The following is a 20,118-nucleotide window of genomic DNA, read 5'->3' on the forward strand; positions in this document are numbered from 1 at the left end:
CGGCTGTAGTTTCTTAAATGTGTATAGATAAAAACATCTTTGCTACTATGTCCTACTGTTTGTACAGTTTAGCTAACTTCGTTACAAAAGGATTGGCTTAAAACCAAACAACTCAAATCAAAATTTAAGAAATTCTACTGGCTCATCGGCCGACGTTCCAACTTAAACACGCAAAGTAAAATTACATTATACAAGGTCATATTAAAACCTGTTTGGACCTATGGAATCCAACTATGGGGAAGAGCGAGTAATTCCAACATAGAAATTCTTCAGCGATTCCAATAGAAAACCTTAAGATCCCTAATAGATGCACCTTGGTACGTCACCAACTAAACGATACATCAAGACCACAATCAAAGAAGAATTATCCAAATTCAGCAATGGACACAGCACAAGAGTTAACAACCACCAAAACCCTCTAATTACTCAACTACTCGACACGTCGGAACAGATCCGCAGGCTAAAAAGACATTACACCTTAGACCTAAGCACTAGATTCAAATAGAATCAAACATACTATAAACACTTATTAATCATGTCATAGTACCACGCCAGATAAATTTACTTAAAATTCTCTAACAAGAATTGATTTGTAGATAAACGCAAATAAAAAAAAAAGGATTGACTTTTAGTTTATTTCTTTTTCGTATATAGGCAACTCCTTTTACATGTCTATTATCAATTATTTTGGAAAAATTTAATTAATTATCGGGTAATAAATTACATCACCAAATTCGTGTTTCCCCTTCGATTATTGTAATAAAGTTGTAATTAACAAGGGAATTTGATATCACGTTGAATACGCTTCCCTACTTTAGCCACTATATTGCTTTGAACACAAAATAATTATCGCGATTACTCTTGAAATTAACTGCACATTGTTCACATCACTTTATTGTAACTAAATAATTCATCAGTAATATATCCAATTTGCTTCATTACATTGCTATTATTAAAAATATTAACTCTAACGTGTCCTCTCCAACATTGTTAAATCCATATTTATGTAGTTTAAACTTTTAACGTAAAAACAAAGTATTTCAACATTCTCATCTTTATTATCTCAGTTTCATTCGGTTTCCAAATTTATTCAATTCATATGCATTATTTCTATGATAAAATATTCTTGTGAATGGACTTGGATATGCTTTTGTTAAAATTTTGTCGCATGGAAAAATATTCCTGTCGAATCTACAAACAATTTTCTTTTTTCGAGGCGTTTTTTATCAGAGTTGTTGACGCCTTGCACAGATGCCTTCCGTCGAAAACAGATACACCATGTGTCCATATGCCAATCAACGATAATTAAAAAGTCCGTTAGTTCAGATGTCATATATACATATATATATATATATATATGTTCATTGTACACCAAATCTACGATTCGAGAAATAAATGTATGGTAAATGTTATTATGTCAACAAGCATATAAAATACTGTTGTCTCTAAAACTATTGACGCGCTTAATTAAAATATCGGAATTCTTGAAACTCGCACGTATTTTATCCGTTTCGTAAACGTGACGCAGACCATTGGTTTTATTGGGTTGGCAACTAAGTGATTGCGGAGTTTGCCATCACCACCTAATGACAAAATCCGCAATCACTTAGTTGCCAACCCAATAACAAGCAGTAAAGGTCAACGTGACCATTCGCGGAACAAAGTTAAGCAAAGTCGAAATACAATATCTAAAATGTCATTTTATTTGGTTTATTCTTACGTTTATTATATGACAATTATTTTATTATTTATTTGAATAAGTGTTTCCTGAAATAATTTCTGATTCTGTCAACTGTATCAGAAACATAAATGTCATTGTGAAGGTAATTGAGACGAGGAGAATTTTCACATCGAATGCTGTGATGTTATAAAACACAATTCTGTGAATTCAAACTTGTTATACGTATTTTAATAATATCTATGTATATATCTGCTATACATTGGTATTATGTTAACGTAACTTAATCCAACAAAGATTTACAAGAAGCTTCGTGGCGTAGAACGCGCAGCCTCGAGTCGAGTCAGGACTTCAGATCCTGTCAAAAGGGATTTTATTTCAACTGGAATTTCAATTAGTACAGAAATTAAATTACTTGTTATTTTATTTAAAATTGCCATTAATAATAATCATTCGTGTTTATTTCATCTTGCTATGAAAAATGAAAGTAACAAATTAGTTGAAACAACTATTTATTTCAAATCCTTATTCTTCCTTCCTATTTTAACTCTGAAACTTCCAAACCAATCAAAACGATTGGCATCAGGTTTTCGGTTTTTGCATTTGCATTCTGGAAACCTGTAAATGCCTTTGGCAACGTTATTGTTCGCTCTTGTTCACCACAAACAGACGACCGCGTATAACGTACTTATTTTCATCGTATTCGATATTAATTAACTGTATGAAATGAACATTTGCTTCGGAGGTAGATGCTCGCCAACACAATTTTATCAATATGTATCTTACAGATTAATTGATCAAGTGTTCCTAAATAAACGCTCGAAGCGTACATCTGATATGCCAAAGCGCTACACTAAATAGAGCAGCCGCCCAGACGCTCTAAATCCTGTGCAATGCTAATGCATACAGTGAGATTGCTATCACCTGCATAGTACGATCGATCAACGTATTTGTTCACAGGCTTGTCGGGCAACGATGTTAGCGGTTGGTCGAAAATCCCCTGCCTGAAGGGACGTTCCTCCAGCAAAGGTGGAAACGCATCTTCCGGTGCACATGGCGGTCCGCCACAATGTCCACATTCTGTGTTAAGCAGCACTCGTAGTTCAGTCAGCAGTTCGCCATTGAGCCCATGCCCAACACCTATGCCATTTTTGGTCACCTCGGGCTCGGTTAGGTGAGTTTCAATCTGTTCTATTTATTCGCCAAATTTATTTACTTATTTAATCCTTGTAAAAGATTATACTATTCCATTCACTTACAGAACAATTCTTATGAAATTCTTTGACTTTGACGTACGATGCCTCTGAAGGAGGATTAGTGAAACAGCGTTATAAATGCGTGAAAAACAAAGACAAAGAGCAAAAATTAATTATTCGTCTTTTCATTTCATTGATGTTTTACCATTTGATTTGACACACGAGGAACACGTTACGTCGCGAAGATCAGCGTCACATTCACTTCATTTTATTAATGGACCTTGCTTACTTTATTATCTGTTAATAGACTGTAGATTTTTAATAAATTTGAAGATGCAAAAATCCACAAATTGCGTATAACGTACAAGAACATGTAAAATATTCAAAGTAGGGTACACTTTATAGGTTTCAGCGGACGAAACAAATTCTTGTGTAGGTTCTGTTACTTTAGTTTTGTTCATATTAATAAAAAATTGTATAAAAATCCGTAGTCTAGTTATCAATGACTAGATTGTAATACACAATCACATTGACAATAAATTATCACACAACAATAATAATAATAATACACAGGTAAAATAGGGAAGCATAATATACATCTCGCTTGCTTTGTGTTAGTTTCAGATGAAGTAAAAGATTCTAATACTCTGTGATTGAATATCTAACACTACACGAGGTTTCTTCTGCAACTAATTACATGATCTGCTGAATTATTCGTTAGCTTGAACTTGTAAATTCGATTACGTGCATTAAAATGTTTGCTGCAAGTGGAATAAAGATATCGGCAGACACTTTTAATCACCAGCTAATTTGGATCATAATGTCAGTAATGCGCAACAGGCGCGTCATTCTTTTGTTCGGCTCGAGTCATGCTTCAGGGCTTGGAGTAACGTTTTAACGAATTCCAACCGAATTATTAGCGTACCGTGTCTAATGATTCTCTCAGGTATCTACCAGTTGCTTTGGATAAACATATTACGAGATGTTTGAATTATTTCATGTGTAGCTGGAAACTAAACGTTTTTGAAAGTTCAGAGAAGCCGTGAAGATATTTCGGTTTTTCTCGTGAGTCTTATTTTCTTCTTCATTTTTACGATATCACAGGAAATTGTTTCCTGCTTACAAATTAGCGTTCAATTATTGTAGTAACGTGAGAATTTTGTTGTTAAAAATAACCACCTGAGAGATATTTTGTTAGTAGAAGAGAGCTCTAAGACTTGAAGCTTTGTTCTTTGTTTAATAAAATGTGAACTCCATCGCGACATTCTTGGCAATGAAATGTTTTTTCTATCACAGTATTCATATGCATTTCGTAGAAGATTTTATTATTATAAGTTGATTTTATTGTAAATTAGTTATGAGAATCTTGACGAATTTTTATCGATATCAGTTTTGTAATAATATTTCTGTCATATATGTTATCTAACATTAATTATAATCCATCTGAAAATGTTACTAAAAATATCTTTTTAGCAAAACATTAAGCAGACTTCAAATTTTGTTTTTTATTTAAACACAGACACCATTGCGACACCCCATTGTTGGCGATGAAATGTTTTTTCTGTAATAATATTCACATACATCTCGTAAATGATTTTGCTACTATAACTTAATTTGACGGTAAATTAGTCAGGAAAATTTTTAAAAATTTTTGCTAAATTCTCCTTAGTAACTTTGAAATAATATTTTTGTTATACATATTGTTTAACATTAGTTAAAGAGGATAAAATTATTTCTCAAGTATAGCAATTTCTTTTAATAACTGTTTGTAGATAACAAAAATTGATTATTGCTTTAATTTTAATTTTTCAAACTTAGCACGTAATTAGAATCGTCATATATTTCTGATTTGTATAATCGACTTTGTGCCACTTATTTTCTTTCTCTCTTATTTTCAAACTATTATTCTAATGTTACATTCGCACACTTCAATCACGTCTCTTAACTTCAAATTTCGTAACTGCTTCCAGCTAGATCATCCCATAAGCATTATCAACAACAACAATTGTATTCCTATCACAAAATACAGCAAATGTTACATTCATCATTGTTAATATTTAAAACAACTGCCGCTGGTATCGTCACGTACATAATAAAATCTTTTCGTAATAAAACGCAGATTCAGATCTTGTTGTTTGTATCAAAGTGTGCCTTAGAATTATAATTGCGATATGTATTATGCATCGACATATACAAAGAAGCATACGAACACCATTACAGTTCAGAAGTAATTAATTTTTCAACTTCGAAACAAAGGATGCTCTATAGAATGAAAACTTGATAAATAAGTAGGTTTGCAAAAGGAATATAAATAAACATGATAAAATTCGTATCAATAAAAGCATGATTAATTTCTGGTTCAATAATCATACTCAAGTTGTTTAACTGTATACAATATAAAACGACTTGCATTTTCCATAAATGTCACAATTCTTAAACCACTATTTTTATAAGCAGAAAACTCATGATTAAATACAAATTTATAATTTTATATTAATCGTAATATTTAATTCTACTTTCTTCTAGTGTTTAATACTTAATTTTGCGATTTAACCCTTTGCACTCCTATGTCGAATGTGACTCGACATCAGTTTTTATCTCAGAAGCTCCTTTATCGAATCTAACTCGACATTCTTTCTGTCCCACCTTTTTTTGTAAAACGTGCGAAAAAAAGACCAGGATTGCATCCTGGAAATTGTTTCAAGATATATCATACATTTAAAAATTACAAAATACAACGATAGTGTGAATAAAACTGGTATTTAAGTGAATTTGTTTCTTCCTTTATTTATTTAAATTGTTTTATTTTTTAGCTAAAGTAAATTTCAAATAAAACACTTAAAAGCGTTGAGAGCTGGTAACGAAATTGAAATAAAATTCGCAGTGCAAAGGGTTAATATAGATCAAAGAAATACTTACGTTTACTTCATTATTGAGTGCAAGGTAAGGCGAGAATAAGAAAATATTAAACAGTAAATAAAAGTGAAATTAATTGTAACATTTAATTAAAAGAATTAATTGCAACATTTAATCCTATTTTCTTTTAGTGTTTAATATTTAACTTTGCAATTTAATATCGATGAAATAAATACTTACGTTTACTTCATTATTGAGTGTAAGCTAAGGCGAGAATAAGAAAAAATTAAACAGTAAATAAAAGTGAAATTAATTGTAGCATTTAATTAAAAGAATTAATCGTAACATTTAATTGAAAAAATTAATCCTAATATTTAATTTTATTTTCATTTACTGTTTAATATTTATCTTTGTGATTTAATATCGATAAAAGAAATGCGTACGTTTGCTTCATTATTGAATGCAAAGTAAGAAAATGTTTATTTTTGTACAAGGAAAACAGTAAAACGCAAGCTGTTATAACCTTAACCGCTTCTGATCGAGGATTATATTCACACAATAAGCATTTCCCTATCTCGCGCACATCGCTGCCAGACTGCATAAACACGCACAAATTGTTTTCTTTTTCACGATGAACCTCATTAGACGTATTCCGCATGATGCTTAAATGTATTTTAATGGCATTTCTCGCGCACAATGTCATTTATGACGCCGTATTCAACAATTTGAGTCTCCAAGTGTTTGATTGTCATATTGTCGCCTTCGAAGAGCTTGTAATATATTTAATATGCTGTTTAGTAAACAAATGGATAATCTTACTCGTTGGCGTATATTTATTTAGACAAATACTTTATTTAGACAAAGTACAAATAAGGTAGAAATTATTTCATACTTTTTGGCGCATCCCGAAGTCGATAATTTCTCTTTTGGTAAGAAATGTTCCATTGACGTCGCACGCTCCTCACTTTGTTCTTGAATTTTTTTTGGGTCGGATACGACCAGTTTGGTTTCGTATTTACATTTGGAAAGAAAACACGCACGCGTAACGGTGATCGAAACGGATATTCCGAATTTTTAGCTTTCACCGACCGAGATAAAGTGTTAAGCAAATTTCTCCTGTGAACTCATATTAATTTGTTAATTTATCAATAAGAGGCTGTTCGTATTTAAAGCAAGCTTCTGCACACCTTAAAAATTGCTGAAAATTGAATATGAAGAAATTATGAGACCAGAGACTTGTAATTTATTTTTATTTACTTTGTTATTCTAAAGAAACGTATTAGACTTTCGCGTTTACAATTATTTACAATTATTTGCAATTAATAATACACTTATTCTGTACCAGTTGTTACTTCCTTTCCTCTCTCTCAAAGTGAATATTATCTACTTAGTTTTCTTATCTTCTTCAAAGAAAAAAAGTATAAGGAAATGTTTATTGAACGTGTTTACCGAGTTAAAGTATAAATGTATTAAAATTTTAACTTGGTAAATAAATATTCTGACTTGGTTCCTAACAAAATTATTAGTTTCCACAGTGTAAAAACGCAGAGGAGAACTGTTGTAGATATCGTTAAAATAATAAACAGATCTCTATTTTACATGTCTTAGACATGTAAATGATTGGAATATAATTAGACATGTACATGATTGGAATATAATTACAGAATTACAAGAAGAAATGCAACGCTTCAATCCTGGTCTTCATTTCTCTTTCCATTTCATCGAATATTGTTGCAGACGTGTAATTCGATTGATGTCTTAGACATGTAAATGATTGGAATATAATTAGACATGTACATAATTGGAACACAATTTGTAAACTACAAGTAGAAACGCAACACTTCAATCCTGGTTACCATTTCTCTTTCCATTTCATTGAATATTGTTGCAGACGTGTAATTCGATTGATGTTTTAGACATGTAAATGATTGGAATATAATTAGACATGTACATAATTGGAATACAATTTGTAAACTACAAGTAGAAACGCAACAATTCAATCCTGGTTACCATTTCTCTTTCCATTTCATCGAATATTGTTGCAGACGTGTAATTCGATTGATGTTTTAGACATGTAAATGATTCGAATATAATTAGACATGTACATGATTGAAATATAATTAGACATGTATATGATTGGAATATAATTTGAGAATTACAAGTAGAAACGCAACACTTCAATCCTGGTTACCATTTCTCTTTCCATTTCATCGAATATTGTTGCAGACGTGTAATTCGATTAATGTCTTAAACATGTAAATGATTCGAATATAATTAGACATGTACATAATTGGAATATAATTTGTAAACTACAAGTAGAAACGCAGCACTTCAATCCTGGTTACCATTTCTCTTTCCATTTCATCGAATTTTGTTGCAGACGTGTAATTCGATTAATGTCTTAGACATGTAAATGATTGGAATATAATTAGACATGTACATAATTGGAATACAATTTGTAAACTACAAGTAGAAACGCAACACTTCAATCCTGGTTACCATTTCTCTTTCCATTTCATTGAATATTGTTGCAGACGTGTAATTCGATTGATGTCTTAGACATGTAAATGATTGGAATATAATTAGACATGTACATGATTGGAATATAATTAGACATGTACATGATTGGAATATAATTACAGAATTACAAGAAGAAATGCAACGCTTCAATCCTGGTCTTCATTTCTCTTTCCATTTCATCGAATATTGTTGCAGACGTGTAATTCGATTGATGTCTTAGACATGTAAATGATTGGAATATAATTAGACATGTACATAATTGGAACACAATTTGTAAACTACAAGTAGAAACGCAACACTTCAATCCTGGTTACCATTTCTCTTTCCATTTCATTGAATATTGTTGCAGACGTGTAATTCGATTGATGTTTTAGACATGTAAATGATTGGAATATAATTAGACATGTACATAATTGGAATACAATTTGTAAACTACAAGTAGAAACGCAACAATTCAATCCTGGTTACCATTTCTCTTTCCATTTCATCGAATATTGTTGCAGACGTGTAATTCGATTGATGTTTTAGACATGTAAATGATTCGAATATAATTAGACATGTACATGATTGAAATATAATTAGACATGTATATGATTGGAATATAATTTGAGAATTACAAGTAGAAACGCAACACTTCAATCCTGGTTACCATTTCTCTTTCCATTTCATCGAATATTGTTGCAGACGTGTAATTCGATTAATGTCTTAAACATGTAAATGATTCGAATATAATTAGACATGTACATAATTGGAATATAATTTGTAAACTACAAGTAGAAACGCAGCACTTCAATCCTGGTTACCATTTCTCTTTCCATTTCATCGAATTTTGTTGCAGACGTGTAATTCGATTAATGTCTTAGACATGTAAATGGTTGGAATATAATTAGACATGTACATAATTGGAATACAATTTGTAAACTACAAGTAGAAACGCAACACTTCAATCCTGGTTACCATTTCTCTTTCCATTTCATTGAATATTGTTGCAGACGTGTAATTCGATTGATGTCTTAGACATGTAAATGATTGGAATATAATTAGACATGTACATGATTGGAATATAATTAGACATGTACATGATTGGAATATAATTAGACATGTAAATGATTGGAATATAATTAGACATGTACATGATTGGAATATAATTTGAGAATTACAAGTAGAAACGCAACACTTCAATCCTGGTTTCCATTTCTCTTTCCATTTCATCGAAGAGTGTTGCAGACGTGTAATTTGATTAATGTCTTAGATATGTAAATGATTGGAATATAATTAGACACGTACATGATTGGAATATAATTTGAGAATTACAAGTAGAAACGCAACACTTCAATCCTGGTTTCCATTTCTCTTTCCATTTTATCGAATATTGTTCCAGACGTGTAATTTGATTAATGTCTTAGATATGTAAATGATTGGAATATAATTAGACACGTACATGATTAGAATATAATTTGAGAATTACAAGTAGAAACGCAACACTTCAATCCTGGTTTCCATTTCTCTTTCCATTTCATCGAAGATTGTGCAGACGTGTAATTCGATTAATGTCTTAGATATGTAAATGATTGGAATATAATTAGACACGTACATGATTGGAATATAATTTGAGAATTACAAGTAGAAACGCAACACTTCAATCCTGGTTACCATTTCTCTTTCCATTTCATCGAATATTGTTGCAGACGTGTAATTCGATTAATATCTTAGACGTGTAAATGATTGGAATATAATTAAACATGTACATAATTGGAATATAATTTGTAAACTACAAGTAGAAACGTAGCACTTCAATCCTGGTTACCATTTCTCTTTCCATTTCATCGAATATTGTTGCAGACGTGTAATTCGATTAATGTCTTAGACATGTAAATGACTGGAATATAATTAGACATGTACATAATTGGAACACAATTTGTAAACTACAAGTAGAAACGCAGCACTTAATCCTGGTTGCCATTTCTCTTTCCATTTCATCGAAGATTGTGCAGACGTGTAATTTGATTAATGTCTTAGACATGTAAATGATTGAAATATAATTAGACATGTACATGATTGGAATATAATTTAGAAACTACAAGGAGAAGTGCAACACTTCAATCCTGGTTTCGATTTCTCTTTCCATTTCATCGACTATTATTGCAGACGTGTAACTCGACACATATACAAATCATAAGTAACATTTCTGTGCATCTACAAAGGTGTTTTTTAAATACAAAATTTCATGTTCTATACAATATTATAGGAAAGTTTTAGTCGAAGTTTGATAATATAAAACAGAAATTGTTATTCATCTATTATCACCTTATCAAACGAAAACAACTTTTCGGACAACCTAATATTATCTGGAATGACGTAAAACAACACAAACTGTGTTCTACTTCTTCGCCCTTCGACCACGTGCATACTCACGCAAGGTAATGAGTTTTTGTCAATCGGCAGCGTAATTGCACGCGTAACTTTATGCACATCGAATGAAACAAGTTCCAAGAGAAAGCTTAAAATACTAAACGTTTGCCTGTTATTGAAATGGTGAACGTAATTGTGCCTTCGAACGAAACTTCTGCGTGTCGAATTTTCGTTCGTTAAAGAATAAAGATTTCTCTGACTAGCTGTTTCCTTGAGGTTCCAGTTACCAAGAGTTGATTTTGCAATGGGATTACAAGCGAACTTGTATCAATTAAATTTGAATCTTGATGTTTTCTTTCAAAGCACAGTGCCTGTTTGCGTTTCGTCTATATTTGATAGAAATGCGAATCGGAATAGCCTCTTGTAAAGGTCGTGTCTGCTAAAAATAAGCCTCCTCTCTTATTTATACTTCATACGGGGTTATATTCAGCAATCGAACAGAGACATAGCAGCTGTAGAAAGTATACTGACACGTTACGATATCGCGTGTTTCAGTTTGAACTCAGGCAGAAACAATGTACTGACTTCGTTCAAACGTTTTCATTTATTTATTATCGTTGTTTGTTTTATTATTTAACGTCGCACCACCTGCCACAGTTACTAGCAACTATGTACTTTCTCTGTTTAAAATAACGCGCATATTTAAAATAAATAACGCACACTAAAACAGTGATTATACTATTGTAAATTCCGGACACGTAATTAAAAATAAACGTTAGATTCGGCTAATCTAACGTCTCTTGAAGTTTAAGGGGGTGTCCTGAATTAGAATGTTCTAAAACAGCGTCTTCTTGTGATTTTGTTTAGAAGGGAAAGAAAGAAATGAAGTTGTTGAATTTTGAGGTATGGTTTTATATATATTTAACGAATACAAAAAAATTTGTTTAGAATAAAAGAAAAAATTATAACAGATTTCTAAGCCTATTTCATGGGCCGCTGTTTTCAATCGGCGTAAAAGATCCATCTCGTAATTCTTGACAGAAATAAAAAGCCAAAAAAGGATTAAACTATTATATATTTTTCTTCTCGATGAACTAAAAAAAAGGCAGAAAATAGTGTGAAATTAAAAATTTTGGTGGGTTTAAAAAGAAATGTGTTTTATAAAAAGAAAAAATAAACTTTAAGGTGCTATAACAATTATTTACACCGTAATCCAATGACTAAAATATAGCTGCTTGTACGCATGAAAATATATCACACATGTACATCTTAATGTAGCATAATAAATAATTGAAACAGTTAGTTTCACTTTCAACTTCACGCCTTTATATTCTCCGTTTAAAACGTTATCTCTCATCACAGAGTTATTTGAGACGAGTAATATGCTTTCAATGATTGTCATTCCATTATGGAAGTTGCAATATGAAAGTCGTAAAACGAAAGTTGCGCCAAAAATACCGCTTTACAGACTACTGAGTTGCATTGATCTGGAAATAATTCAATCCAATGATAATTCCAAAAACGATTCAACTAAAGATGATCGTGTACCAATTATGAAATTGTATTGTATGCCTATCGTTAGAATGACAAGCTTACCCCTTTTTTTCTTTTCTTTTTTTTTATTTTCACGTTGGTCCAGAGGTCTAAATTAAACATTTACATTCGTGCCTTGTAACACGAAAGACCCTTGGCTATTTACACATTTCATTACATCTCTAGCGATTTTTGTTTGTAAAACGTCCATTTTTCTCTTTGCTTCGCTTCTCTTTTTGCGCTAATAGCATAGCGTAGTATCTTAGACAAAAAGGCCTAAAAATATCGGGTAAACCATAAACATTGTCGCGAGCCGAGGTGTCGACAGGCCCATCAATGTATCGTCGGTTCTTCAGTTGAAGAGTTTCGTAGGAAAAAGACCTACGTGGCTCTGGCTACGAGCGGTTGCGTAACACGTACGTGACGAGACTAAGATAAAGGGACAAAAGGGATGCTAAGGCAGAGAGACAAATTCACAGTGAGTGTCAGTGGAGAAGTCAAAGAGTGTGAATCGAGAAGTCAGGAAGTGCGAGTTACGTTGTCGATACAGTGTTGCTAGCGTTGTCCGCTAGTTGCTAGTTGCTAGCTAGTGTTGATCCGTTGTGACGAGAGTTGCAAATTAATTATTGAGTTGTCTAAAGTATAGTACGTTATTGTGATTAGTTCACGTTAAATAACCATCGTTTCCTGTCTAATCAACATCTGTATCAATCCATGTATTCATAAACAAACAATCATTAATTATTAAGTAGCATCCTCCCGATACTACAGTAGGGTGACCTGACGTCAGACCAATATCGTGTCCATAGCCCAACACAGCTTGACATTGCACGTACACCGCTTGTGGATATATATAACGTGCATAGTTTCTGTATGGCTAAAGGCCATTCGCGTATAAAGCCAATTATTACCATTCGTAAATAATTGCTGAGAAATCAGCGGACCGACTGGGATTCGAAGGCAGGATATCTCCCAGTGGCAGAGGGCTAGCCACTTCATCAACAATCTGTCTTTATATTGCAGAAACCTACTCGGCGTAATTGCCATATAAATATTCATAGTATCTATGCATAATTGCATATAGATGGTTGTGTTAGGTTGTCCGAAAAGTTTCTTTCGTGTTATAAAGAAATAATAGACGCACAATGTTGTTTGTTTTATATTAGTTTATTGAATTATGCAGGAACATAATAATAGAAATGTAACGAAATGGATTATACTTAATTCAATAAAATAATATAAAACAGAAATTGTTGTTCATTTATTATCAGCTTATGAAACAAAAGAAACTTTTCGGTCAACCTAATATTTAGAGTGGCGCATACGAGGAAGATAGATGTTTCGATATAATCATGTAATGATTCCAATAAAAGTCAACGTAATTTTCTCGAAAATTTTTCTCGAAAGAATGTACATTTTCAACAATTTACTTTTACTTACAATTTACTTTAATAGGATTGGGTAGTTTAAGGGAGAGATGAAAGTATAATTTTCAGACGATGCCATTAATTTCCCAAGATGATTGTATCTAATGATAAAATTGCTTTGTTTTTTTATTTTCTTTTTTTCAATAGATTAAAATGCATCGAATAAACTTCATCAATCTGTTAGTCCGTGACGATTCTAATTTTACTCGCGCATAGATTCTTATCGATCTTCGATTCTACACTTGCTACGTCGTTCAAACGGTTGTTAAATTATTATGGGATGAAATATTTAAAGCTCGGTAAAAAAGAAAAACGCGTCATTTATCATACTGCTCGTTATGTGATAAACCATATGGGCTGTTTATTATTCATACTGTGTTGCTCTGTTTAACACAAGGTACAGGAGATTGTTATCGTTGTAATTCATAAGTGAACAGTCCGAGGAACGGTAAAATTTCTTCGTTTGTTATTTTCACACAATTGTTAAGTGTTTTCAAGGCTATTGATTTATAAAATGAGGGCAATGCGAGCAGTTATATTTTATATGTAAATATATAATATGAGAATAATACTACGCGTTAGTTATTTATAGTACTCTGGGGAAAAAGTTATGGAAAATTGTAATAAAATAAAAGTTTCCAATTTCATCCAGTTTTCTCGCATTCCATATATATATCAAGTAGAAAGTTTCAATTTTGTATTTGATTATAGCAGATGTAGACTGATAGAAATTATTCCTTTTTCCAGTTAAAATGTCGTATTTGAATCATTGCTACAATGAATAATGAATATTTTAAATGCAAGTAGTGATGAAAACTTCAAAACACAATAGAATTAATGACATGATTATGAATAAAATGTTTGTATTATAATTAATTAATTCCAAATTACACAATTAGTTTTCAATTTCGTTTGTGCAAATTAATATAAAAATAAATTTATGCTATTTGTAATTAAACATAAATAGTAACGAAAACTTCAAAACACAATAGAATTAATGACATGATTATGAATAAAGTGTTTGTATCATGATTAGTGGATTACAAATTACGCATTCAACTCAATTTATTTTATGCAAATTAATTTAAAAATAAGCTTGTGATACTAATAATTTTGTCGCATATTTACGAATTATGAGAATGCATATAATTATGTATTAAGTGAGCTGAGAATGGTAATGATGCGAGTTAAGCTTTCTGAGAATTTTAATGAATTCGTTTGCATTTACATAAATTGTATATTTCAGCTTCTAAAAATATCGTCCGTTTAATTCCACATTTAATTAAAGCACAGCTTTACTTTCTGACGATATACGTATTTGTAATTTCAAAAGGTATATATCCCACGTTTTCTATAATAATATACGCGGAACATTATTTTACGAAAAATACCAGTGAATCCACTTTCGTCATTCTAATAATAATAATCAGACATCTTATAGTTATAAATAAATATATAATATATGAAGTTGAACATCCCAACAACTCCTCTAGTAAGATATATAGGAAGCAGAAAACTGCTATAGAAAATGAAAAACGTTATAGAAAAGTCGAAAATACAAATAAAATTTTCCATTTCCCATTATACACTTGCCACTGTGTACAAAATGGTCAAACTTTGACATTTTCTCTTTTTCTCAAATCCTCCAAAGAGTATTAGAATATAATATACAGAAATACTCCGTCTCAAACAATACAATTGAGCCCTGCAAATGTCAAACTTCCCGAGTCTCTCGCATAAATGTTGGAAATTTTCCCCAATCAGGTTTCTAACGAGAAATGCTGGAGCTCCGCCATCGTCGCAAAGGATGTGATTCTTTCGCAATTAAAAGTTTCGTTAACGAACTGCCAAATCGATACATCATTACCAGGATGAAACACGTCGGTCTATAACAAGTCTACGAAGGGTAGTTCTCCATGCGGAAACTTGGCCAATTCACCGCGAGAAAATGTATTAGCAGGCGCGCAGTTTGTCGGTTACAACGCTACAACGTCGACATTCTGCCGTGCTACCTCGTTCTGAATAATTCATAACGCAGCATCTCGAAATGCCTGGTTTCCCTGTAATATATCGATAACCGTCCTCTTCAACCGACTATTTGCCCCTTCTCGTCGTCTCCTGCAGACGGTAATCGCTATGGGATTCTCCTACCTGTCGCGGGAAGCGTATCGATCCAGTCGCGATGCATTGTTTTTCCAGACTGTTCCGCTGCTTCGGTCACTTTTCATGTTTCGAGAAATATATCGAATTAAAGGGAAACTTTAAAAGCAAATAGCTGCTTCGTGCGATAATTTAACACGAAACTTCCATTAGATTTTCGTAGATAACAACACGATCGACCCTCGAACACAGCGGTGGCTTTCAACAACGCAGATTTCATTGTACGCGCACGTTTCTCTCGCTTAATATTGTAGGACTTTCCGCCAACAGATACACACCGTGTACTTACTTGTGTAATCCGTGTAGGAAACCGCCACTTTGTAACAAACTAACGAGAAGCATTTGAGAAGAAAACGCGAACCGTTGTTCCTGTAAGACGATCAAGAACAGACTATCTTCATATTATTTGTAATTTTTTTGAAATCAGTCGCGTGAACATCATCGCATCATCATGATATAAATATAATATACGTATGAATAATGTGAATGTATGTGAGTCGGATGAAAACACGTTTCGAACGTAAATTAATCAGCTTTCAATCGACTGCAAATTGCAATACGAAAATGTTTTACTTGTATGAAATATCAAGGTTACTACTATTTTTTAAAACGAAATAATACGTTTTCTTATACTCCATTCGATGTATTTTTGCAATCCTCTGCAGAAAGGTATTAAGGTACTTGGGTTGGAAAATTTAAGGTAATTGAGTCGGAAAATTTAATGTTGCGAAACTTATCGTATGAAAGACGAGGAAAAATAGCGTAATACCTTTGGGTTTTTTATTTTACACGCTACTTTTTTTATTTTGTGCTTTCCTTGTCTTTCGCACGATAAGTTTCACAATATCAAAGATTTTCTTCTCTTTTTTTATTATTTGCGTTTATTTTACAATCAATTCTCGTTAGAGAATTTTAAGTAAATTTATCTGACGTGGTGCTATGACATGATTAATAGGTGCTTATAGTATGTTTGATTCTATTTGAATCTAGTGCTTAGATCTAAGGTGTAATGTCTTTTTAGCCTGCGGATCTGTTCCGACGTGTCGAGTAGTTGAGTAATTAGAGGGTTTTGGTGGTTGTTAACTCTTGTGCTGTGTCTATTGCTGAATTTTGATATTTCTTCTTTGACTATGGGTATCTTGAGGTCGTGATGTATCGTTTCGTTGGTGACGTACCAAGGTGCATCTATTAGGGATCTTAAGGTTTTCTATTGGAATCGCTGAAGAATTTCTATGTTGGAATTACTCGCTGTTCCCCATAGTTGGATTCCATAAGTCCAAACAGGTTTTAATATGGCCTTGTATAATGTAAGTTTACTTTGCGTGTTTAAGTTGGAACGTCGGCCGATGAGCCAGTAGAATTTCTTAAATTTTGATTTGAGTTGTTTGGTTTTATCTAAGATATATTGTTTCCATGTCAATCTTCTGTCCAGAGTCATGCCCAGATATCTGACTGACTCTTTATCTGGAATAGGTATGTTGTTTATTGTCACCTGTGGGCAAGTTTGTTTTCATAGCGTGAAAGTTATGTGGTTGAATTTGTTTTCGTTGACTTTGAAGCGCCATTTGTGGAACCACTTTTCCATAAAGTCGAGACCTCGCTGGAGAATAGAGAAGGAAGGCAATTGTCGGGTCTGAGTGCGAGGCTAATAAGGCTGTATCGTCAGCAAATGTCGCTGTGGTTATATCTGTCGAAGTTGGTAAGTCTGCAGTGTAGATGTTGAACAGCAGGAGGTTGTCCGAGGACACTGCCTTGGGGTATGCCATCTTCTATTGAAAATATTCAGGTTATAGCGTCTAAGCGTTTAACATGAATTGTCCATTGGTTAGGTAGGACTTTAAGATGGAGTAGTAGGGCTGCCCTAAAAAAGAAGTAGTTGTACGGACACCTAACAGTAAATATTCCAACGGTCTCTGCCCCGTGGCTCGCCACACACTGACCCTATTCTTCGGGCAAGATGATTGCCAGATGTCAATGCATCATTCACGGTATATGTTCAGTTAGCCTGAGGACCCGCTATAAATCTTAGGATTTAGTTAACTAAGGTCCTTCAAATTGACAAACAGTCTTTATCCTAAGAGTCCGTAAATCTATCACCTACTACGGGAAGATACGGGTGATCTGCTTTCCTCACGTACGACGCTTCCCGCTAGAAAATTTCTCTCAAGGACGGCAGCATCCTTTCCTAACCACCAACATAGAAATTAACCAATTAACAGCAATGTCCATTTCCCTCACCTTCTGAACGAGGGTTGTCCTAGACGAATCCGATGATCTCGTGCCCTGAGACACACCCCATTATAGTTTTCCTCTGCAGCGTCATCGTGAGGGAAAGTCACGTTTTCTTGCAGTCTCGTTAGTCAGTTATCTAGTGTCTGTACGATCGGTGAATAATCCACGTTTCAATAAAGAGTTAATCAACTAATCCTTGTATCGCGAGAAGTAAGTCGAGTCCGACTTAAACTTTGAAGCAAAGTACATCTGTTATCCCGTTGACCGCGGATTCGTTATCGAACCTAAGGTCATTGTCATTAGTGTCTAATTACCGCGGCCACTTGTCAATCTTGTAACATCCATACTTGTGTCAATAAACGCTACCTCGATTGTGTGACAACGATGAATAATTCCGATGAAGATTCATTACATGCCCCTAACCCAAGTCTTAACGATAACTCGATATATATATTATTATAATTTTATATATATTTGTAAATAGTAAAATCTTTGAAATATCGTCGCTGGAAAATTTTTTATTCGAAGTAAGCATATCTTAAAGAAATAATAAATAGTAAAAGAATAATAAAAAATAAGAATGTAAATATTTAATATGACTCTTAAAATATTCAGTTACTGAACGTTCCGAGTGTAATTTTTTAAATATTCAATTACCCAATCGGCTAACCTTGAATCTCGTTATCAATTTATTCATAGACGCATAAGTATAGCCGTACTGGCGCTGCAAATTGCCGGACATTAATAATACATAGGCGCAAACGATCGTAATTAGGCGTTAATAAAATTGTTTCACGTGCTTTTGTCGTCATACAGGTGAAAGACGTGACAAGGAGAATAGATTTTCACGATATGAAAATTATAATGGAACGTGTAAGGCCGACATGTGCCAGGAAAAATATATACGTGAAATGCCATTACTTTCTCTCACATAATTCCAGTGTTTCCTATTGCTAATGATGCACTATGTGTCATGTTTCAGCGTGCATCAAGAAACCAATTACTTAAGAAAAATTGTTCGCGAAAGTGGCAACGAAGAGCGGTAAAAATTGTTTCTAGAGCGCGAAATATATGTATGTACTTGCATATTGCGTGCACCTTATAACGGCTCAAAATATTTATAAAAACACTTCCGAGAAACGGTAAAAGAATGTGTTAAATTATCGCCTTGCGTTACTTTTTATGTCGAATAGGTTTCATTTGATTCTGAAGCAAGTCGCATCTCAGACCTTGTGTGATATAATACTGTTTATGTAGAGAAGTGAAACGCTATTCTTCGAATAGAATCAAGATTGCATTCTACATTCTAATAATTACTCTCGGTTGATTTTCACATTGCAGATTCGCAACGACAACTGCACGCGGTTCGTTTCCGTTTCCTAACGCGAAACTGTTGAAGTAATTACTTCAAGAAAAACTCTACACCTTTTCCTTTTGTATATCCGTGACCTGAGCACCGCTGTTACGAAAAGAATAGAATTCAATGAAAAAGATTCAAAATAAGGAGAGCTTCATATTATTGTGCGCTTGAATATAAATTTTGTTTTGCATTGCAAGGTGTAGAAATAAAAGAGCTATTGCTGTTTCTTGTAGCCCTCAGTTAGAACTACACAACAAGTTAACTTTTTGCTAATGTCCTTTGCTATAAATATATGGACCCTGTCATGGATTCTTCCTATTGTATTGTAACAGTGTAAAAGTGAGAATCTGGATCAGCGTACACTATACTTATTTCAACATATTTTTCTATTACAATTTCATCTACTCGTTCCTCTATCAGTCAACTTCAACAGAAACGATGGAACATTCGAAAGCAACAAATACGAACGATCAGTCACAAAAGTATTCGTGCGAGAATATAAGAAATTCTTTATTATATAAGACAATTTTATAACATACATTGTTCTATTTAAAATAATCTAATTTACAAATTACAATTAAAACAATACGGTTTAAGAGTAATTTACAGGTTAATTACATATTGTACATAATTCAATATTGCGTCAAACTTATAAGTAGTATATGGTTCACATTGTGAAATCTTAAACGTTCTGTATTTGCCATGACTTATAAAAAAACCTAATGGCTTAGTGCACTACAACTATGTAAGTAAATAATTACAAAAATGATATTAAGAAATGATGTAACTTATCATTTCATAGTT

The 20,118-nt window shown here is 32.9% G+C and overlaps 1 protein-coding gene across 8 annotated transcripts in view; it reads left to right on the top strand.

Annotated features, from left to right (window-relative positions):
• The window catches only part of LOC139986847 (uncharacterized), a 209,557-nt gene that overhangs the window by 150,871 nt on the left and 38,568 nt on the right, over positions 1-20,118 (top strand). For all 8 annotated transcript variants that reach the window (XM_072002517.1, XM_072002523.1, XM_072002521.1 and 5 more), the window contains one exon: positions 2,639-2,852. In XM_072002517.1, the coding sequence (XP_071858618.1) occupies positions 2,639-2,852 (214 nt within the window). The remainder of the gene's footprint in view (positions 1-2,638; positions 2,853-20,118) is intronic.

The sequence above is a fragment of the Bombus fervidus genome, chromosome 4 (assembly GCF_041682495.2).
Source record: "Bombus fervidus isolate BK054 chromosome 4, iyBomFerv1, whole genome shotgun sequence".
Taxonomy (NCBI): Eukaryota; Metazoa; Arthropoda; class Insecta; order Hymenoptera; family Apidae; genus Bombus; species Bombus fervidus.